The sequence below is a fragment of the Sminthopsis crassicaudata genome, chromosome 1 (genome assembly GCF_048593235.1).
Source record: "Sminthopsis crassicaudata isolate SCR6 chromosome 1, ASM4859323v1, whole genome shotgun sequence".
Lineage (NCBI taxonomy): Eukaryota > Metazoa > Chordata > Mammalia > Dasyuromorphia > Dasyuridae > Sminthopsis > Sminthopsis crassicaudata.
Genome location: NC_133617.1, coordinates 80,692,182 through 80,715,328, shown reverse-complemented (window position 1 = coordinate 80,715,328; position 23,147 = coordinate 80,692,182). Strand labels below are relative to the sequence as shown.

Sequence of the window (23,147 nt, the reverse complement as noted above, 5' to 3'; positions counted from 1 at the left end):
AGTAGATGTTACATGATGATTTATAAGGTGATACTTGAAATGAGCTTAGAGGGAAGCTAGGACTCTTAAGAGGTAGAAATAAGGAGAATATTCATGCTAAGTACTGGGGACAGCCCATACAAAGGCAGGGTGAGGGGAAATGGAATGTTCTATATGAAGAACAAAAAAAAATGAAAGACTAGTTTGGCTTGTCTGTAGCATAGTTGAAAGGAAGTAATTATGTAATAAATCTAGAAAGGCAGCCTGGAAACTGGTTGTGATGGACTTTAAATATCTAACAGAGAAACTGATGTTTGATCTAAAGGCAACAGGAAGCCACTGGAGTTTATTGAGCATCAGAGGGACAGGTAAGATCTGTGGTTTAAGGATACCACATTGGCTGTTATGGGAGGATGGATTGGTGAAAAGACGTGGGAAGAATTGAAGTAGGAAAATCAATTTCAGTAGTGTATGTAGGAGATGATGAAGGACCGAGCTAGGTTAATGACTGTACAAATGGGGAAAAGTTAGGTAGACATGACTTGGCAACCGAAGGATGAGGGAGAGAGAGGATATTATGTACTCAGGTTAAGAACTGGTTTCCTGGAAGGATGATTTTATTGACAAAAATGAGAAAGTTACAAAGAGAGGTGAGTTGGGCTGGGTTGGGGGGGGAAGAGATTGAGATACTGAGTTCTTTAATTAAGTTGAAATTATGTGGTAAATATTTGGTGTTATAAGATTGGAACCTAGGTGAGATACCAGAAGTGGATATATAGATCTGGGAATCACTTTGTAGGGATGATAAGGGAAAGAGCAGGATCACAAAAACCAAGAGAGGTCATCCAGCAATCTAGCAAGAAAGGGAGGCCAGTAGTATCAAATAATGGTGAGAAAGAAGGCAGTAAGCATGAGGATTGAAAAAAGGGCCATCAGTTTTGCTACTTATGAAGTCACTGATATCTTAGGAAAGAATGATTTACTTCTCACTCTGGGACTCTGGAATTCCTTGAGATGTAAATCTTCTTCTAATCTCTCTGTCTTCTGCATGACAGCCCTTCAGATTCTTTAAGACAAGTATTATTCTCCCTCTCCTTCCCCGTTATCCGTCCTATCACTTCTTCTCCAGAGTAAATATTCTCAAGTTTCATATGACCTGGCCTCCAGGAAGATCCCCAAAGTACCAAAACCCTTCCCAGAATGGGTGCTTGGGACTTAACAGAGTACTCCTGATACACTCTGATCAGGGCACAGTGTAGAAGGACTATCTCCTTTCTCATTGTAATATTGGGTTTCTCTTAGTGCTACTGCAGTTCAAATTTAGGGTTTTGGCTTCAATGCTATAGTGTTGGCTCATATCAAGCCTGCAGTCACCGAAATTCTGAATTTTATTGTCACAAGGGACTCCGATGGCCAGAGAATCTAATTTGTACAAAACAACCTTCAACTCATTAAGAATAAGAATAATAATGTCCCACATTGGGCAGCTATTTGGCATCATAGTGAATAGAGACACTCATCTTCCTGAGTTCAAATCTGGCCTTAGACACTAACTGTGTGACCTTAATTGTTTGTTTCAGTTTCCTCATTTGTAAAATGAGCTAGAAAAGGAAATGGCAAACCTTATATCTAGTATCTTGATCAAGAAACTCCCCAAGAGGATTCATGACTGCAAACCAATAACTAAACAACAATCCTACACTGAAGCAGAACAGCTAAGTGGTTCTGCTTAAAGATTTACTATCATGATAATTCTCTATAGACAGTTCTAATTAAGAAAATTTGTGTTATTCTGCCCCTCTCTCTGCCCTCCCACCCTTTTAACCTTCAAGACTTAGTTTTTCCTTTGCAATTTCCTTTTATTGCTTTTAGTTCATCTCCTTGGAACAAATCCCTCCAGAAATGAAATTCATGAAAATTCACGAGTTGAAGCCCTGAGCCAGCCTTGAGCACCGGCCCTTTCACAGAGTAGATTCTAAATAAAAGAAGTAAAAGTTCTTTCACATTTGAAGATAAACATCATGTTCTCCCTAAGTCTTTTCTTCTCCAGGCCAAACATCCCCAGTTCCTTCAATCTAATCTCATATGGAATAGTTTTCCCTTTCCTGTTTGCCTTCCTCTGAATGTTCCCTAGCTTATCAATCAATCAAATCAAAATTTATTAAGCACCTTATATGTGGCACTGTGCTAAGCTTATCCATGTCCTTTTTCAATTGTGGTGCCCAGAGTTAAACATAATATCCCATATGTGGAATACAATTCACTAAGATCTTCAGATCCTTTTCACTTGCAGCCAAACCTCCCCTTGTCTTTCTTCAGTCCATTAGAGAACCTCACATTTTTATGGTTCCCAAACATGGCTATCACCAACAAGATGGGGCTGTTGAAATCTGTCACAGATTCTACCTCTGAATTTTGACCTGATGGACTTGTGTTATGGTATGAGAGAGCAGCTGGATAACAGGAAGGGTTAGAAAGCTGGAATCTGATAATACCTTCTTTTTTTGGTATTTCCCTCTTTAGGGCTTCCTGCTTTGGTCGTGGCCATTTCTGTAGGATTTACCAAGGCTAAAGGCTACAGCACGGTGAACTAGTAAGTATTGAGATAACTCCTTCCTTCCATCTTTCTTTACTAGAACATTGCCCCTTGGTGTGGCAATGGGAGTTAGTTGGTATATTCATTCTCTAGCACCCACATAGACTCAAAAATGTAGAGGTGGTTTCTTCAGTCATTCTTCCATCAAATATCTCCTGAGCACTGAACTCAGGGATGAATTGGACCTGAGTTCAATTAATGGGGTGGGGATAGGAGATAAGAGACACAAAGGCAGAAGATGTTATAATACAAAAAGTATAAATATATGTATATACATGTATTTATGTAGATATAAGTATAAATATTAAAAAAAACATTGAATATAAAATCAGAAGATCTGAGTTCAAATCCCAGATCCTGTATTTACTACCTATGTGATACGGGACAAGATTTTTAGAATCACTGCATTAGAGATTTAAAACCAGTTGAGATTTCAGAAACCATGTAGGTACAGCTCTTTTATTTTATAAAGGAGGAAATGGAGGCCCAGGAAAGTTTTTTTTTTCCTTTCTTGGGCAGAAGTTTCTCCATCTATAAAAGGAAAATATTTAGTTTGTCGTTCAATCATTTTTCAGTCATGTCTGACTCTTTCTTGATGACTCCATTTGGGGCTTTCTTAGCAAAGATATTGGAGTGTTTTGCCATTTTCTTCCTTAGCGCATTTTATAGATGAAGAATCGAGGTGAACAAGGTCACCCTGCTAGTGTCTGAGGTTGGATTTGAACTCAGGAAGATAAGTCTTCCTGACTCCTGGCACAGCAGTCTATCCGCTGTGCCTCCGAGCTCCCCAACTTTTGAGTTATCTGACCTTTAAGATCCCTCTTGGTTATGGATTTTATGAAAGCAAGATTGATAATACCTATAGCCATGTGCCCTTAGACAAATCATCCTCCTTTATGAGTTGAAGTTTAAGTTTCTTCATCTGTAAAGTGGGACTCATTATGTGAGCCCACCCTGCTTCAAAAGATATTTGTAAAGAAAATGTTTTATAAGTATTTCAAAAATATGAACTACTCTTGTTCTTATCAAGTAAGGACAGGATAAATGCTATAAGATAAGAATCTCAGGGTTATGGAGCCTAGAGGAAGAAGAGATCTCTTCTGATTAGGGAGGAGTCAGGAAAGCTTCTTGGAAGAGTTGGCACCTGTATTTAGCCTTTAAGGATCAGTAAGCTTTTATCAGACAAAGCCATGAAAACAAGAAGAAGGAAGACATATTTTAAGCAAAGGGAAAAATCATCAGCAAAGACAAGAAGTAGAAAAGTAAGACATGTTAGGAAGCAGTAAATTGTCCATAGCAACATAGGATTTAGAGCTGAAAAGGATCTTATTGAGCCCTGAATCCCATCCTCTCCTTTTCTAAAAGTTGCTGAGTAAGCTCCAGAGAGGAAAAGTGACATCTCCATGATTGTAAAAAACACAGGGATGTGCAGAGTCACAATTTGAATGGTTAATGAATGATTGAACATCTAGTAAGCTCTTACCACATGCCATGCACTGTGCTAAGCCCCAGAGATCCAAACATAAATGAGATAATCCCTGCCCTCAAGAAAAGGAACTAGAAAAGGGGGCAATGATACAATTTGGAAATATATTGGAAGTGGCATGGTCTGTTTCCTGGTAAGAAGAGATAAAAATTTCCTATAAGGGCTCAGAGTTTTAGGGAAAGAGTCCAGATTCTGGTGAGAGAGGTTATCGTTCAACATCAAATTCAATGGAAGCAACTGGTTCATTTTTGTCTTAATTCTGCCAGCATGGAGTGCCCTTCACAGAGCAGTGAGTGAAGTGAATTTCCATTAGGATATTTTCTTTGATGGATGCAAAATGAAGGGGTGAAAAATGACAAGTAAAACTAGAAATGTAGGTTAGATCCAGACCATGAAAAGTCTTAAGTGCTAGGGTGAAGAGTTTGGATTTGGAGGTGTGTGTGTGTGTGTGTGTGTGTGTGTGTGTGTGTATGTGTGTGAATATATACACATACCTATACATATATACATATGCATACTTACATATGCATATATATGTGTGTATATATATATATATACATATATATATATATATATGTATGTATGTATATAGTGGTTTGTTTGTCCATCATTCTCCCATCCCCCAGTAAATTGTAAGCTCTTTGAAGACAAGAACTTTCTTTTGTCTCTTTTTGTATCCCCAGCACTTAGCAGAGTGCCAGGCACATAATACAAAACAAATGTTGGTTGATTGATTGGATTTTTTCCTGTAGGTAGTGCATCACTACTTAGATGTTCTGAGCAAGGGAGTGACATGAGAGGAGTTTGGGACAGTAGAAAGAGCACTGGTATTTAGAGTCAGAAGGCTTAGATTTAAACCTACCTTTGAGGCTTACTACCTCTGTGATCTTAGAGTCTTAGGACTCAGTTTCCTCTTGTGGAAAATGAGGGAGGCTGAATTAGTTACCCCCTGGGTCCCTTTTGGCTGATCAAAGCTAGGCTTTAGAAATATTACTCAGGCCTTTTAATTTAGAGGAGAGCCCAGAACCCTGGGCATGAACTAGGAAATCATTGTCACAACTGAGGGAGATTGTACTGAGGGTCTAGACTAGAAGAACCAAGACAGCAGGGCCTCAGAAACCAAAGTAATAGTGGTGTAGTCATCAGTGCACTGGCGTCAGAGAGACTGAAATGAAGAAGGAGGGAGGCATTAGTGAGACACAGTGCTGGCTTTGGTGAGGGGACAGGGAGATGATGAGTAGGGCATTTGGGAGGAAATTGGAGAAGAGAAAGAGAGAAGCAAGGGGGATGTCAGGAGCCGAGGAACTTATTGATGGAGCACTAGCTGTCCACTGGCATCAAGCCAAGAGAGACCTTGGCACCTTAGCACTAGCTACTGCCTCCGATGATGTCTATGATTCAGGTGATGGGGGCGGGATGATAAAGAGGCAGAGGGGGAGAAAAACAATAAAAAGAGAAGCCCGAGAGACAGAATGAGACAGAGGAGACTCAGAGAGAGGCAGAAACAATGACTGAAAAAATGAGGACAAAGAGAGAACAAGAAGCAGAAACATGGAGAGAGAAGATTCGGGGAAAGAAAGAGAGGCAGAGAGAAACAGAGAGAGAGAGAGAGAGAGAGAGAGAGAGAGAGAGAGAGAGAGAGAGAGAGAGAGAGAGAGAGAGAGAGAGAGAGAGAGAGAGAGAGAAGAAGAAGAAGAAGAAGAAGAAGAAGAAGAAGAAGAAGAAGAAGAAGAAGAAGAAGAAGAAGAAGAAGAAGAAGAAGAAGAAGAAGAAGGAGGAGGAGGAGGAGGAGGAGGAGGAGGAGGAGGAGGAGGAGGAGGAGGAGGAATAGGAGGAGGAGGAGGAATAGGAGGAGGAGGAGGAATAGGAGGAAGAGGAGGAGGAGGAGGAGGAGGAGGAAGAGGAGGAGGAAGGGGTAGAAGAGAAAGAACCAGAGAGATAATGGAAGAGATACTTACAGGACAATGTCACTGAAAGGGAAAATGGGACACATATCTAAGCACACACACACACTCACACATAATGCACACACCACACACACATACACACACACTCATCTATATGATGGAGAAGCAGACAGAGACAGCATTGTGTGGTAGGTGGTTAAGAGATGGATTCAAAAATTAATTCACATCATCTTCTTGGGCAAACCCCTCTGGGACTCAGTTTCCTCATCTATATAAAAAAGGCTACTTTCCCCAAATTGATTCCTTCATGATGTCATAGTATGGAAAGAACTTTATAAATTTTAGAGCTAAAAAAAAATGGGAGTTATTAGGCTTATCAAACAAGATCTAGAAAACACTTTGGAAATTCTAATATGCTTTATTATTTGGGTCTTAGAATGTCAGAAACCTTAGAAATTGTCTAGTAGAACCAATTCATCATTTTTCAGAAATGACCATCGAAGTGCCTTACAGGGACATTTGGGTACAGTAGAAAGAGCACTACGCTGGAGTCAGACGGTCAGGGTTCCATTTCTACCTTTAATAAGTCAAATCTCAGGGCCTCAGTTTTTGCAATTGTTAAATGAAGTTATTGGATTGGATAATCTCAGAGGTTCCTTTTAACTCTAAATCTACAGTCCATGACTTGCCATGACTCCTTGATAGTAAGTCTCAGGTACTGAGTCCAATTTCAAGGCTTCCTTCTACTGTAGGCAAGAAGTGACTCTAATTTCTTTTGATCCTGAATATGACATCTCATGACAAAGGTGTCATAGATGGGTCATTAGAGCAAGAATGAACAAACCTTGGAGTTGCTGTGGTCCAGTATTCTTATAGATGCAAAAATTAAGTATGGGGATTCAAGTTATTTTGCAAAAACTTAAAGTACTATGACATTTATTATTTTTATTAATTATTTATTGATAATTGTTGATGTTTGCTATATAAATTGGGGCATCTAGGTGGCGTGGAGGATAAAGCATCAGATCTAAGGTCAGGAAGTTTGTGGCTGTGGTTATTTATTTGCTTTCAGTCATGTCCAGCTCTCCATGATCCCATTTGGGGGTTTTCTTGGTATTGAATTTGTTGCCATTTCCTTCTCGAGCTCATTTTACAGATGAGGAAACTGAGGCAATCAGGGTTAAGTGACTTGACCAAGATTACAATTAGTGTCTGAGGCTAGATTTGAACTCATGATGAATCATCTTGACCCCAAGATGAGAGTTTTATCCAAAGACTGAAATAACTGAACAATGATTATAAAAGTTACCCTGTATGATCTTAGGCAAATCATTAACCTGTCTGGCCCTTTAATTTTAATTTGTCAGAGGAAGCCTAGATGACTAGATTCTTTATATTCTTTCCAGTTGTGAATATTAAGCCTTTTCCATCCTGCATCCTGCCTTATTCTATAATGACATGAATAAGTATAAATGGATTTTGGGCAGGATATGGAGACACACTGTATGGGGGTCCCCATGGGTCCTTTGATTTCCCATCAGGGAAGTTTAATGCAGATTCCTTTTGCTCCCTGGACTTACATTTTGTCCTATCTAAAATGAGAACTTTGGTCTCTGGGGTAGCTTCCAGTTCTATTAGTTTATGAGCTAATACCCCCTGCAGAGAAAGCACCCCCCCCAACATCCCTATATTCTGGGCATGCCTGTGGTTACAAGTGTCTGTGTCTTATTTCTTTGCTAGATAAGGAGCTTTCTGAGAACAGGAATAGGGTATTATCTCACTGATATTCATCTATATTCTTTTACCATTTACCAACATCCATCTTTTCCAGTCATTTCCACTATTTGTGGACCCATTTGATTTTTGTTGTTGTTGTTGTTGATGATGTTTGAGGTTTTTTTGGGCAAAAATACTGTAGTAGTTTTCCATTTTCTTCTCCACCTCATTTTCCAGATGAGGAAACTAAGACAAACAGAGTTAAGGAATTCACACAGCTAGCATGGTCCCATTTAGTTTTGGGGGTTTTTTTGTTTGTTTTTTGGTTTGGGGGTTTTTTGGGGAAGGTTGGCAAAAATATTGGAGCAGTTTGCCATTTTCTTCTCCACCTCATTTTCCAGATGAGGAAACTAAGGCAAACATAATTAAGGAACTCACACAGCTAGTGAGTACCTGAGGCTGGATTTGAACTCACAATGATGAACTCTTCTGACTCTAAGATAAGTGCTTTATCTACTGGGTCACCTAGCTGCTTGGTTATCAATATCTTATTAGCAGAAAGATCAGAGTAATAGTATAGACTGCATCCTGCAAAATGTTAATCATGACTATTCCTCAGAAATAAATAATTTTTTTAATCCAAGCAGCTTGAAGTGTCCCATAGTCCTGAATTCTGACCCCTGAACACTGCTCCAGCTCCATGACTAACTTTCACAGGGTTGCCTGAACTCAGTGGGCCTCTGCTTTTGATTTATTCAATTCTCCAGTGAGAGGATAGACCCTTAGAGCATTTCCGTGTCATTTCCCTTCTTACTCCTACCCAAGGGCAACCCCTGACACTTGGGATAGAATGTTAGTCCTGAAGTCAGGAATCCCCAAGTTCAGATCTTTCAAATCCTGCCTGTGACTCTGGGAAAAATCACATCACCTTTCTTAGTCTCAATGTCCTTGTGGGTAGAACGGGGATGATAGCCACGTGTAGATGGCATGGAGAGAGCTGGAATAGAGGCCCAGTTCTGAAACCCAGGGTCCCATAGATGGGTCCAAGGACACATGTTGGAGAGATGAGAAGGGTGGGCAGAGTGTGGGCAGCACAGGGTGATGAGCCAGCTACAGTCATACTTCAGGGTTCCTTCAGGGATTAGAAGGGAGCTTTCTCTGCCTTTCTCCCTGCTGGGATAAGAGGTACCCAAGGGAGTCAAGGAGAAATGCTCATCATCCCAGCCTATTCTGGTGTCTCTGCCCTCTTGTGCCCACCAAGTTGATGGGTAGATCCTAAAGAAATAGGAAACAGGTGGCAATTTTGAGAGATGGGGATGGGACAGACTTTGGAGATTTCTACCAAGGCACAATGAGACTGCCATGACAAAAAGCAGAAACTAAAGAAAGGAGGAGTAGCCTCATTGGTGGGGCGGTAGGATGACTTAACCTGGACTAACCAGCCTGTTTTCTGTGCTCCCTTTCTCTCAGCTGCTGGCTCTCCTTGGAAGGGGGACTGCTATACGCCTTCGTGGGACCAGCTGCTGCCGTTGTCTTGGTACTGCCTCCCCAGCATGGGCTCCTTTATGATTCCCCACCAGCCCTTTCCAAAGGCCCTTTATCCCCTAGATATAGAGAAGAGGTGACCTTATCTCATCACCCCCTCCCCCCTATCCCACCAAAGATCCCATGGATTCTTGGGATTTTAGACCTCACTTTACTGTATGAATTTGGACAGGTTCCTGCTTCTAACAAGGGCATTGCTCTATAAAGATCCCTCCCTCCCTAATAGTCTCTGTCTGAATCTACTAACTCATTATATGACTTGGGCGTCACCTCCATCCTCTGGGCTTGTTTTTCCATCTGTAAAGAAGAATTTGGGTGGTCTCTGAGGCCTGTTCTAGCTCAGGACAATCTGGGATTCTTCTCACTCCTTTTATAACCTTGCAGAAGTCCTTCCCCAGTCTTAATTTCTTCACCTGCCAGGCTGGGTTCAACAATCTCTAAGGAACCATTCCTATCTTAATAGTCTAAGGATTGAAATCTTCATAGCAAAATATTACTAAATACAGGCCCTACTTTAATGAATAGATAAGAACCATTTATCATTTGCACACAGGCAATTCAGTTTAATAGGCTTTCATCCAGGGCTTCCGGATCTAATTTAGCTAGATACACATCTGGCCTTGGGCTCAGCTACACAGTGGGTGAGACTAGAGGAGGGGGCTAAGTGACTTACCTTGAGGTCATGCAGAGTGATACTGCTGATACTGGTTATATTTCCTATTTCCCTTAGCATCTGGACCTCAGTTTCCTCTGGTGTAAAATGGGAACCATAATATTGCTATCCCCTTCAGCAAGAGTTTTTGATCCATATCATATCTTTCCAAATCCCTTTTTCTCTTTTCAGTCATTTTTCCATCCTGCTCAAATCTTCACAATCCCATTTGGGGTTTTCTTGGCAGATACTACAGTGGTTTGCCATTTCCTTCTCCAGCTCATTTTCCAGAGAAGGAAACTGAGGCAGGCAGGGTTAAGTGACTTGCCCAGGTTGAGAGACAACAAAGATCCTAGAAATCAATGTCCCCAGTTTAATTCCTAGCTTTGTTGATAAGCTATTGTGTAATTTTGGGCAAGTTCTCTCTGTGCCTGTTTTCCTCAATAGAAAAAGGACATCGGTCTGGATTCAACTCTGCAGGTCAACCCTAAGAGGGAACCCTAGGTCTAGCATAAGAATTAAAAAAGATACACATTATAGCTTTAGAGCATATACTTGTTTTTTTTTTTTCTTTTGCTAGTTTTAAAACAAATAAATCAGCAACTCTTATTTGAAGGAAAATAATTTCATAAGTGAACCAAATGAATCAAACAAATTCCAATTGAATTTGACTAAATTCATCAGGATTTTACTAACTGTGTGCCAGGTCGCATTTTGTTCATTAGAGATACAAAGATGAGAACAAAACTGTCCCTGCCCTCAAGCTTGCATCCTAGAGGAGAAGAGAGAATGTATGCAGAAAAGTAGTACAATACATATCCCAAGCAATTTCAGAAGAGCACTAGTAACTGGGCATTTAGTAAGCATCTATTGTGTGCCTAGCCTTGACAAGGCACCAGGGAAAAATATAAAGTTTAGAAAAAGTTAACACACAGCTAATTCTAAAAGTTAACTCTAAAGTTAACACAATTAATTCTAAAGCCCAATTTTATATATGAAAAGGATACAAGAGATGTGCTAACAAAACTCTATTGGAGATCTGGAGGGGAAGGTCATTTTCTTTTTTTTTTTTTAATTAATAATTTTTATTATATATATATTTTTTTTATAATATTATCCCTTGTATTCATTTTTCCAAATTATCCCCCCCTCCCTGTATTCCCTCCCCCCAATGACAGGCAATCCCATACATTTTACATGTGTTACAATATAGTCTAGATACAATACGTGTGTGAATATCATTTTCTTGTTGCACAATAAACATTAGATTCCGAAGGTACATGCAACCTGGGCAGACAGATATTAGTGCTAACAATTTACATTCACTTCCCAGTGTTTCTTCTCTGGGTGTAGCTACCTCTGTCCATCATTGATCAACTGGAAGTGAGTTGGCTTTTCTTTATGTTGAAGATTTCCACTTCCATCAGAATACATCCTCCTATAGTATTGTTGTTGAAGTGTACAGTGATCTTCTGGTTCTGCTCATTTCACTCAGCATCAGTTGATTTAAGTCTCTCCAGGCCTCTCTGTATTCCTCCTGCTGGTCATTTCTTACAGAGCAATAATATTCCATAACCGGGAAGGTCATTTTCAACCTTTCGGATAAAGGATGATGGAAGGTACAATTTGAGTTGATTTTTAAAGGACATATATGTAAAAATTTAAACAAATTGAAGAGGAAGGAATCCCAAGCATTGGAAACAGGCTGAATAAAGACATAGAGTTAGGAAATTTCAGGGTTTATTGGAGGTAGAGAAGCAGCACAGTTTGGTTGGAAAAACAGGATATAACTAGGTGGTATAGGGTCTTCAATGCCAGACTAAAGAGCTTAAGACAGTAGGAATCCATTGAAAGATTTTGAGCCAGGAAACTAGGAAGCCAGGAACTGCCAGGAAGATTGCTCTGGCAGCTTACAGCAAACTAATAGATTGGAGGAGAAAGAGAGAGAAAGGAGACAGACAGAAAGACAGAGAAACACACAGAGAGACAGAAAAAACAAAAAGAGAGAGAGAGACAGAAAGAGAGACAAAGAGAGAGGAGAGAGAGAGAGAAAGAGAAAGGGAGAGAGGGAGAGACAGAGAGAGAGAAAGGGAGAAAGAGAGGAAAGAGAGAGAGAAACTACACTGTACTAGGCAGTGAGAGAACAAATGAAAATTATGTACTTCCTGGTCTCCTTTTAGCCTAACATTCTAACTAAGGAGACAGAATAGATAGATAGATATTTGGAAGATCAATATAAGGTAATTTGAGGAGGGAGCAGTTAGGTAAATAAGAGACCTGGGTCTGAAGTTAGGAACATCTGCATTCAAATCTGACCTCAGGTACTTAGTAGCTATGTAAGCTTGGACAAATCACTTAATCCTGTTTTCCTCAATTTCCTCATCTGTAAAATGAACTGGAAAAGAAAATGCCAAACCAATCTAGTATTTTTGCCAAGAAAACCTCAACTGGGATCACAGAGAGTCAGACATCACTGAAATGACTGAACACAATTTGTGGAAAGACACTAACAAGAAAGAAAGAATTCATGTGGAAGATGGAGCTTAGACTGAACTTCTTAGAGGGTTAGGGATTTTCAGAGACATAAAGGAGGGGGAGAACATTCTAGGGATGAAGGAAGAGCTTGTGCAAAGACAAGGGATTTAACAATTTGGGCATCATGTGTGAGGGTCAGCAAAGAGACTTATTAGGTTGCCCCATTCTATGGGGAGTGATATCTAATAAGCAAGGGAAAGCAGTCTGGGGTCAAATATAGAAGTTTGTTTTTTCATGGTGGGATTTCCACAGAGGAAGAAAAGGGGGGAAAATGCTACTAGGGCAGAAATAGCACAAAAAAAAAAAAAAAAGGCAGGGAACTAGGAAAGAATGGCACCTATTCCGGGGGATTTGGAAAGATTCAATGAGACACTGGATTTGAAATCACTTTTTGCATTAGAAAGTGCCATATACATGGAAGTTCCATGCTCCCCACCCCTTTCCCCTGCACACACACACCTTGTCCTTCTAAATCTGCTCAGGGAAGATGCTACAGGATTTTAGAATTGGCAGGACCTTAGAAATCATAGCATGACGCCCTCATTTTATTGAATTAGAAACAAGCACAGAGATAGGTGGTGACTTTCCACATGTTGCACAACTCTTAATAATAGCAAAGCCAGATCTTCAACTCAGGTCTCCTGGTTTCCAGTCCAGTGCTGCTGTTGCTATCCATGGTTCTCTTCTCCAAGGATGTAGCTGCATCCCCAGCAGAGCTCCCTGTATCCTCCTTTCTTGAAAATGCCTAAGAAGAAAAACCTAAGGAGGGTTGGTAGGGGGAAAGACACACCTTCATTATCTCAATCAATACTAATAAAATTAATTATTCTCCCCCTCCCCCTCCCCAGCTCCGACCCACCAAGGTCCCTTTGATGATCCCTACCTTGGTCGGGATTCTTGACATTTACAGGCTAAGAGAGGATTCAGGCTCAGAGGAAATTCTTTTCAGCGCCCACCCCACTCTCATACAATAGGGCCCATTTTAAGCAAACCCAGAATTTCAATTTTTCTTATTTTGACATAATCTTAGGCTTAAACCCTACAAATCCAGGGCAATTATTCACATCTAAAGGACCCTTGACTTTAAGAATGCCTTGAGCATCTAAGTTTCTATTTAGATCTACGTATTGGTTTATGGATCCCCTAACATTGTGATCTGGTGTGAGGTTGTTAGGTAGGATAGTTAGTGATGGTGGTGATGGTGGTGATAGTGGTGAGAATAGAGGAAAGAGAGGAGGAGGGAGACAGGGGATGGAGCAGTGAAAGTTAAAGCTAGGTTCTGAGAAGCCTTGTTCATTGCTGATTGAACAATTACTGAAACTTGTAGGGAAGCAAAATTTGGCTTTACACTGGGAGAAACTCCCCAGTATATGAAGCAACTTAACTAAACATACTAGTGGGCTACATTGAGATGTAGTGATTTCCCCATCACTGAAGGTCTTCAAATAGAGGCATTCAGTTTAGTCAATCAACAAGCATTCATTAAGCCTGTGCCAGGAGGGCAGCTTGGTGGTGCAATGGATAGAGCACTAGACTTGGAATCAAGAAAACTCACATTCATGAGTACAAATTCAGCCTCAGACACTTACTATCCATGTTTGCCTCAGCTCTTTATCTGTTTAAAAAAAAATCAGCTGGAGAAGGAAATGGCAAACGACTCAAAAATAATACAGAAATACAAAACACAGTTACAGGGAGTTGAATATGATTGAAACAATTAAACAGTAACTCTGTGCCAGGAACGGTGCCAAAAACTGGAGATAGAAAGGCAAAACCATTACCCCTTTCCTCAAAGAACTCACATTCTAATGGAGGTTAGAATATGCAAATAATCATCTATGTACAAGATGTAGCCCTCATTAGAATGTGAGCTCTTTGAGGAAACAGGTCTTGTTGACCTATGAAAATTAATTGCTGAGGAGAAGCAACAGGTACTGGAAGAACCACGTGAAGAAGAGAGCATTTTAGTTAAGTCTTGGAGGAAACTAAGGATGCCACGAGGCAGAGGTGAGAAAAAAAGAGCATCCCAGGAATGAGGGCAGCCAGGACAAGGCAAGTAATAGGGAGCCAGAATGTTGTGGCCGAGGAAAAGGAAAAAAGCCAGTATTTTAAGAGCACAGGGTACTTGAAAGTCAATAAAGAATAAAAAAAAAAAAAGGCTGAATAGGATAGAAAGGGCCAGGTTGTGAAGGTCTCTAAAAGCCACTGCAGTTTATTGAGGGGGAAATGGTGATGAGGTCAGATATGTACTTTAGGAAAAACACTTTGGCATCTGAGTGGAAGATGGATCTGGGATGGAAGAAATTGAAACCAGGGAGACCAAACAGCAGGCTCTTTCATTAGCCCATGTATGAGATGGTGAGAGGCTGACCTAAGGTGGTTGCCATATCAGAGGAAAGAAGGGGATATCTACAAGAAATGTTATGAAGGTAGAAATGACACGCACTGCAGATTCCCACTCCAGCACATTTGGAATTCAGTGCTCCCCTTCCAATTCTAAGAAGTCTTTTTTTTGATGATCTAATAAAGCATCTCAAGGAGGAAAGGGGATTATTAGGAGTAAATAGCATCCATTTGTACCGATTCCTTTTTTTTTTGCCTTTTGTCTAGAGCCCACAGGGCCAGTCACAGCACAACTGGATTTCCATATTACCATTATTCCTTCTTAAGAACCTTCCCCGCTGGTTTTTGTCCTTAGTAGACAATGCCCCTGTTCCCCTAGGACAGTAATTGATGGGAAAAGGATTGAAGGTCAAAGAGAATTCTTTCTCAGGTTCAGGGTCCCAAGAGAGGGAGACAAAAGTCTGCTTATCCTCCACCCTGGTAAGACCAAATCTGAAGGTTTGTGTCCAGAGGTGGATGCCATATTTTAGAATAAACTAGGAGAGGGAGACCATGTTGGAGAGAGAAGACAACTTGAAGGAAATCAAATGTTTTGCTTGTGAGGAAAAAATATTCATAGGGCATAAGTGAACATGTTAACTGTCTCTAGGCATCTGAAGGCTTAGAGATTAGATTTGTCCTGTTTGGTCCTAGAGGCAAGAACTAGAAACACTGGGATAGAGCAGAAGTAAGTTAGAGGAATCATGGGATCATGGTCTTAGAACTGGAACTTCTGAAGTCATCAGGTCTCTCATTTTTCAGATGAGGAAACTGAGGTACAGAGAGATTTGATCAGGATTACACAGCTTAGTAAGTATCTGGGATAAGATTTGAACCTGTCTTCTTGACTTGGAAACCCATTAACTCTCTCCTTGAGGTAGAGTTCAGCTTAGCATTTCTTAATAACTGCCTAATAATGAATGTCTCTCTCTCATGAGTGATGTGTTCCTCATCCCTGAAGGTATCCAAAGAGATTTTGGGTGAGAGATAACATCTTATGGTGGTTTCAAGTCTCTGGTCTGCTACTTAATTGAGTAAATGAGTTAATCCTCTGGGATACAATTTCTGCATTTGCAAAGTGAAGGGATTGAACCCTGGCCTCCAAGGTCCTTTCTAGCTTTAATATTTATTCAGAGATTTTAGAGGGTTTTCTTATATTGGGTAAGAAGGGTGGGGTGAGTAGAGGGGGCCTCTGGGAGCCTTTTCAATGCTGAGATTGTAGGATGGGGACCAGTTCAACTATGGGGCTGATCTTCTTAGGTCACTCTCCTCCTCTCCAAATGTTTTCTTAGACTGCGTCTCATCCTATCGCCCCCATTCCTCGAAGGCACTGCAGGAGAATTAAGAGTGTGCTGTGCATATTAATTGCAGACCTGTACTTTATACATCAGACATCCTGGGCCCTGGAGCACTTTCTTGGGAGTCCTGTCTCAGGGGAGTTATTTTTACTTCCCTTTGACAAAGTTCTATCTATGTATTCAGTGCCAACCTTGGAAAGGGAGGGCAAAGAGGTAGAAACATGAGAAGAAAGACAGAGACAAAGAGATAGGCAGAGACAGATTCAGAAAATGAGAGAGACAAAGAGAGACACAGAGACAGATGGAGAGAGGAGAGACAGAGAGCGAGCGAGCAGTGTGAGGAGGGAAACAAGACAGAAACACACAGAGAGAAAGAGATGGAAAGACAGACAGAAATAGACACAGACATAGAAAGTGTAAAGAGGAAAAGGGGCTGGGGGAAGAAGTGTTCTGTATAGATCAGACCTCCAAGGGTTGATACATTGGTCTGGGATCTCTGTTCCTAAATCTCCGGCTTCAGAGATTTATAGTGACCTTGGAGATGATGCCTCTTTTCTCACTCTCTCCTTTGTCGGAAAATGAGCAGGTTTCCTAATTCTGACTGAGTGCCCATGGCTAGGAGCCAGACTAAGCATCCGGAACACAAGACTGTAGAATAATAGAATCATAGAATTATGGAACAGCAAAAAGAAATCATAGGCTCCAAGGATCATCGGTTCACAGAGCCATACATTTATAGCAACACAAAGGCCCAGAAGCACACTATAGAATCCCTTACTTCTGGTGCAGTAGAGTCTGGAGAGAACTCGGGGCCTTAGTTCCCAGCCATCAGGTGGGACCTGCCAATAGGAGCCATGATGGTTCCTTCCATCCTTTCTCTCAGGAGGGCAGGAAGCACTTAGAGAAAGCCAAGTGGATGGATAAACCACTCGGAAATGTGGCCCAGGAGAAGGGTTAGAATGCAAAGCCAGAAGGCCTGGGTTCCAATTATGCCTTTATCACAAACAAACACTCGGGGCCCCAACTTTCTTCATTACTAAAGAGGTTGGCCTAGATGGCCACAGTTCTAAATCTGTGAGCCTATTAGCTTCTATTTTTAATTAATTATTTTCAATTACCAAGCATTTATTTTTATTACCCTCCCACGTTCTGTTCCCCTAGGGAAGAGGTGGGAGAGTAAAACAAAAATCCTCATTAAAAATATGCAAATAAAACCTGTTCCCATGTTGCTCAGGTCCAAAGATATGAGTCTTATTCTGTAGTGGATATAGGGTTGGGTCTCAAATCAGGAAAACTCATCTTTCTGAGTTCAAATCTGTTCTCAGGCATTTACTAGCCACATGACTCTGGGCAAGTCACTTAATTCCATTTGCCTCAGTTTCCTCATCTGTAAATTGGCCAAAGAAAGAAATGACAACCAGTTTATCTTTGCCAAGAAAATCCTAAATGGGGTCATGAAGAATCAGACACTCTTGAAAATGAAGACAAAATTCTACATGTTTAGTAGTGTGTCACCTCCAAGACAAGTTTATTCAGCAATAGACTGTTAGATATGCAGGAGGGATAAAAAGTCCATTGCATAAGAAAGTTGCCAGGGTGGCATTGTTCCTCATAATAATTATAATGACTAGTATTTATTTAGCACCTTAAAGTTTGCAGAGCACTTTACAAATGTTATCTCATTTGATCTTCACTTCAACCTTGGAAGGGAGATGGGTTTATAATCCCCATTTTCAAGTGAGGAAACTGAGGCACAGAAAGGTTAAATGGCCAATTAAGTTATTGAGGCCAGATTTGAATTTAGGTCTTTCATCACTCTCAAACACCTGGTTGCTTTGATTATCAGAGAATAGAAGAAACAAATGGGCCTGTACTACAATGTGTGTAAGGAGGGATATGGAGGGATTAGGAGTAACAGACTACAAACCAAAAAGAAAGGTCTAACAGTGTGGCTTAAATCTTAGGATCAGGGTTTGAGGGAGGGGTGTACTTTCCTACCATAGTGGTTTCTAATAAGACTTTTGAGGTCCCCATGGTTCACCAATGACTGCTGATGTTCTGAAGGCCTTTTATGGTTTGTGAATCATTTCTGTTTACAACATCTCACTAGATGGCCACATCTATGGGATAGATACTTTTCTTTGAAAGGAGTGAGGCTGGACCTATGATTTCACTGAAGTAGGGAAGGGAAGGGGAGGGGGACAGTGGGAATAAGCATTTAGATAGTGCCTATTATAGGCCAGATACAAAGCTAAATTTTTTTTATAAATATAATATCATTTGATCCTCACAACAACTCTGGAAAGTAGGAGCTATTATTGTACACATTTTATCACTGATGAAACTGAGGCAAATCAGAGGTTAAATAACAAAGCCATTGTGTATTAGGTACTTCTAGGTTTGGGCTGATTTTTGTTTCTTGATGCTATTGTGATGCCCATTTCACAGATGACAAAACTGAGGTGCTTCAAGTTTAAGCATTTTGACTAGGGTCACATAGCTACTATTTGTCTGAGATAGGATTCAAACCCAGAACTGCATGACTCCAATTCAGCTATCCATTCCTTCAATCCCACCTTCTGTGATCCCATGAGCCAGAATGGTCTGTAACAGATTAGAGGCAAGGGACTGAACTAAGTTACCTGGGAATTTCTTTCACTCTGAACACTGAAGAAAGATAGTATTTAAGTAGGTGGGAGAGAGAATCCTAAATTTGAAGTCAGAAGATTTGGGATTTAATCTCAGTTCTGTTATTTTGTGTGACCTCAGGGAAATCACTTTCCCACTCTGGCTATCAGCTTCCCTTCCTGTTAAATGAAGAAATTGGCTTAGTTTATGCCTTCTCTAAATCGGAGGCTTCTAACACCCCCATTCAGTGAGAGTTATAACAAAACTCTCACTCTGGTAACCTCCTCGTCCTTCATGGAGTATGGGTGACCATAGTTTATTCCAGGATTAAAATATCCATTCCATGTGTTATCAGTGGCTGTTTTCCATTTACTGGTGATCCTGAGTTGGAGCTTGGAAAGAGTCATGGCAGGCACTGGAGATTAACATATGGCTTTGTGGTCAACAGACCTGGCTGGGCAAGTCATTTAAATTCTGGAATTTCAGTTCCCTCGATGTTTTAAGGTGTCCAGATGCCAAGGCTCTTAGGGCTTAGCTGTTCTATGAGGCAATAGAGGAGAACAGATAGGAAACCTGCACCCTACCCTCAGAGAGCTTGTAATTTAGTTCAGTGAGTGGGACACTAGAGTTGGAGCCAGGATAAATTCAAATCCTTCCTCAGGCACTTACAATGGAATTCTGAGCAAATTATTTCATCCCTGTTTGCCTCAGTTTCCCCATCTGTAAAATGGTAATAATAATAGCAAGTCACCTAGGACTGTTGTAAGAATTGAATGAGATAATATTTGTAAAGTGCTTAGGAAACCTTTTAAAGCACTATATAAATGCCTAACTTTATTATTGGTTAGCCTAGGCAGGGGCAAATAGTTATATAGTGGATAGAACACTAGACCTGGGACCAAGAAGTTATAAGTTTAAATCCTGTCTCAGATATTTTTATGTTGACTCTGGGCCAGTTATGTCACCCCTGAATGCCTCAGTTTCCTCATCTTAAAATGGAGATAATAATAGCACCTACATCCCAGAGCTGTTATGAAGACCAAATAAAATAATATTTGTAAAGCATTTAGCACAGTGTCAGGTACACAGTAGGTGCTACATAAATGCTTATTGACTCCTCTCTTTCCCCACAAGCACACCTCACTTTATGCAGTAATTGTGATGCCAAAGAAGATGTGTCAGCTGAATTTGTGTAGATGGAGTCCAGTTTCTCTGCTGCCCAGGTCATCCATTCAACATCCCCTCTTTTTTCTTTGCTGATGAGGAAAACAAGTCAGAGTGAGGGTGATTTGTCCAAGTTGCCAGACAGGCAGAATTTGGCGGCAATGGGATTTGAAGGCAGACCTTCTGACTCCAGAGGCAGGGCTCTTTGCATTGAACCATGCTGCTTCCTATTTATTCCTCGTTAGTGGAGGAAGAGGGAAATCAGGAAAAGCTTCATGAAGACCATGTTACTGGGACTAGTCCATGAAAGGATAGAGAACTTCAATAGAAGGAAATTAGGGTGCAGTGAACAGCACTCTCAGACCCAAGAGAAAGCAGGAGCCAAAAAGTCCCTGGAGAGGCTAAGAGGGACAGGTTAATTCATCCTGACTGCAAAGAGAACAGCTGAAGGGCAATAGTGTGAAGTAAATCTTACATCTGACATGCTTCCTCATCATCTCTTGAGGGCTGGTCCCAGACTGAGGAACCCACATACAATTCTTCTTGCTCCCCAAGCCTACCAGATTTCCTGTTAAGGAATGTATACATACATTCCTTATATACAATGTATATTGTATATACTTTGTATATAATATATACAAATATACTTGTATACAATATATATAAAACATATACTTTGTTGCAATGGGGGAGTGCTTGGGAAAAGAAGAAATGTTTTTAGAAGGTGAATAATCATCCTATAAATTGATTTAGTTATTAAGTGGGGGAAATCCATTTCTTTGGTTTTCTTATGAAATATGGGGTCAACTTGAATTCCTTGAACTGGCTTCTGGGATGAATTTTGCCTCCATTCCCAAGATATTTGAATGAGAGCTTAGAGATTCTTTCCCAAATCCCCTAATTTGGGACATTACTGGAGAATAAAATGCTGGGCAAAGGATCTTTCATTTAATTTATATCACTCCCCATCTCTTGGAGATGGGAGAAAAGGAGTAGAATTCAGGATTCTTGGATTCCAATTCCAACTCTTCCACTTGTGACCTTGAATAGCTTCTTCCTCTCTGTGGGCTTCAATTTCCCCACCTTAGAAATGGAGAGAATAATACCTGATCCAGCTTATCTGCATCACAGTCTTTTGGGAACATCAAGAGAGATTTGACTGAAAGAACCAGGTGCCCTCAGAAATGTATTATTGCTATTACCCCAATATTGGAATTGGTTCTTAAACCAATATCACATCAAAGCAATGATAGGTTTCCCAAGAAGGAGTGAAAGGCATGACTCTTTTACAGATGAGGAAACTGAGGTCCAAAGAAATGAAATTGACTTCTTCCTTGTGTCAGAAAAAGAGCATTGTGGGTCTTGTGGGAACAGGACCAGACAAGACCTGAGTTCATATCCCATTCTGCTACTTACTAGTTGTTTGCCCCCAGATCACTCATGTAACATCTGTGAGCATAACTTCCTCATCTGTCAAATGGGGATGTTCTTCATTGTACTCCATGCCTTATAGGGTTATTGCAAATAAAGTGCTTTGTTAAGTGCTAAAGAAAATAGATGTAATCACTACTCCCCAAGATGACACTTCTTGTTAATAGCAGAATTGGAACTCAGAATGCCCTTGGCTTTCATGAGGTGGGATCTGCAAGGGTTCCTAGACACTATGAAAAGAGGTCTGTCATCTTATCGTTTGCCCTTCAAAGCCCATTTATATCACTTCAGGTACAACCAAGTCTTTTAGGGTCTAGTTAACTGATTTCTATCTATTCTCCCTGCCCTCAGATTGAGCCCTGATCTCATCAACTGCTTACAAACCAAGTCTTGCCCCTGCTACTAGAGTGAGCCCTGACCTTGGTTACAAAAGGAACCCTTTCTCATTTCTTAACACTTAGCTTTGTTCAGGCACCAGCTTCTCCATTCTTTCCTATGAGGGAACAAATCCAGAGTTATGGTGACAGCTGTATGGTATACAGCACATCAGAACCGTCTCTTCCAATAGTCAGAGACTCTGGGAAATAGGGTCTTCCCAGCTGATGCTAATGAAGTCCAAGACTCATTGGCTTAATCTTCACTCTCCACTAGGTGTCCATCTCTGTCCCCAGCCGGGTTATCTTTTGGTACCATCTCTTCCCCACAATATCTGTGTCTATTACATGCAAATCCTTGTATACCATATGATTTAACTCGATTCCCAAAGTCCCTAAAAGAGAGCTTCCTGAATCTTTTTTGCATGTGATAACCTCTTGACAATCTGGTGAAGTCTATAGTTTCCTTCTTAGATGTCTTTAAATGTATAAAATAAAATACAGAGGAAATCAGTTATGTTGAAATTGTTATCAAAATATTAAAATAAACTTATAGATTCCAGGTTGATTAAGATATTTCAGACCCCTCCTAGCGCATAGAAATACTCCAGTCCTTGACCATCATTGTCCCCTAGAATACTTCAGAATACTCAAAACTTTCCTAGGGGGATCTTTGTCCTTATATATAAGCTGTAATGATGGGCTAGTCCCTTATGCTTCCATGAAATAGAGGGGCTCCTCACACTTATTTAGGTACTAGATCCTTTTTCTTTTCTTTTCTTTTCTTTTTTTTTTTTTAACCAGGGATGTCATAAAGCCCTTCCTATCCCATAGGAAATCTAAGTCCCTCCATGCTATCTCAGGAATACACCAGACTCTCCAACTCCTCTGTGGGAGATTAGATGTGGTTCATATTAATTGAGTCACTAGAGTTTCTGACATCTCCTGAGTATGGCGATGTCCATGGTGCTGAACCTTCTCCTCTTTCCCTCCAGGGATGTCATGCGCCTTTTATATCCCATAGGGATGCCACAGTTTGTCATCTTCTTAAGAGTTCCCCAAGCCCTTCAACCCTCCCAGAAGTGCCATTCCCCTTGGAATGTTCTGGGTCCCTTTATACTTCCTAGGGACTCCTCTACCCCTCATACTTGAAATGGCCCACCCCTCTGCTCCCAGATTTGTGGCCATCCAGAGTTTAAAGACTGAAGCTTTGGCGAGCAGATCTGTGTCTCCAGTCCAGTCAACATTCTCCTAATCATGCCATACCAGGTCTTGAGGTCTCAGGATGAGGAATAGAGCAGAGGGGAAGCCTCCACAGCCAAATGGGGCCTGATGCCATTCCTCCATACCCCATACAGAGGCAGTGCCCCCAAGGGAGGGAGCAAGCAAGTGAGCTGCTGTTCCTGCCAGCCCCCTTGGGCTCTGCCAACTCGTCTCTCATTTTCTGTGTCAAC

The 23,147-nt window shown here is 40.8% G+C and overlaps 1 protein-coding gene across 4 annotated transcripts in view; it reads left to right on the top strand.

The window, feature by feature from the left end:
- The window catches only part of ADGRB1 (adhesion G protein-coupled receptor B1), a 257,197-nt gene that overhangs the window by 190,250 nt on the left and 43,800 nt on the right, over positions 1–23,147 (top strand). For all 4 annotated transcript variants that reach the window (XM_074264570.1, XM_074264552.1, XM_074264544.1 and 1 more), the window contains exons 22-23: positions 2,503–2,572; positions 9,155–9,221. In XM_074264570.1, coding sequence (XP_074120671.1) covers positions 2,503–2,572; positions 9,155–9,221 — 137 coding nt within the window. The remainder of the gene's footprint in view (positions 1–2,502; positions 2,573–9,154; positions 9,222–23,147) is intronic.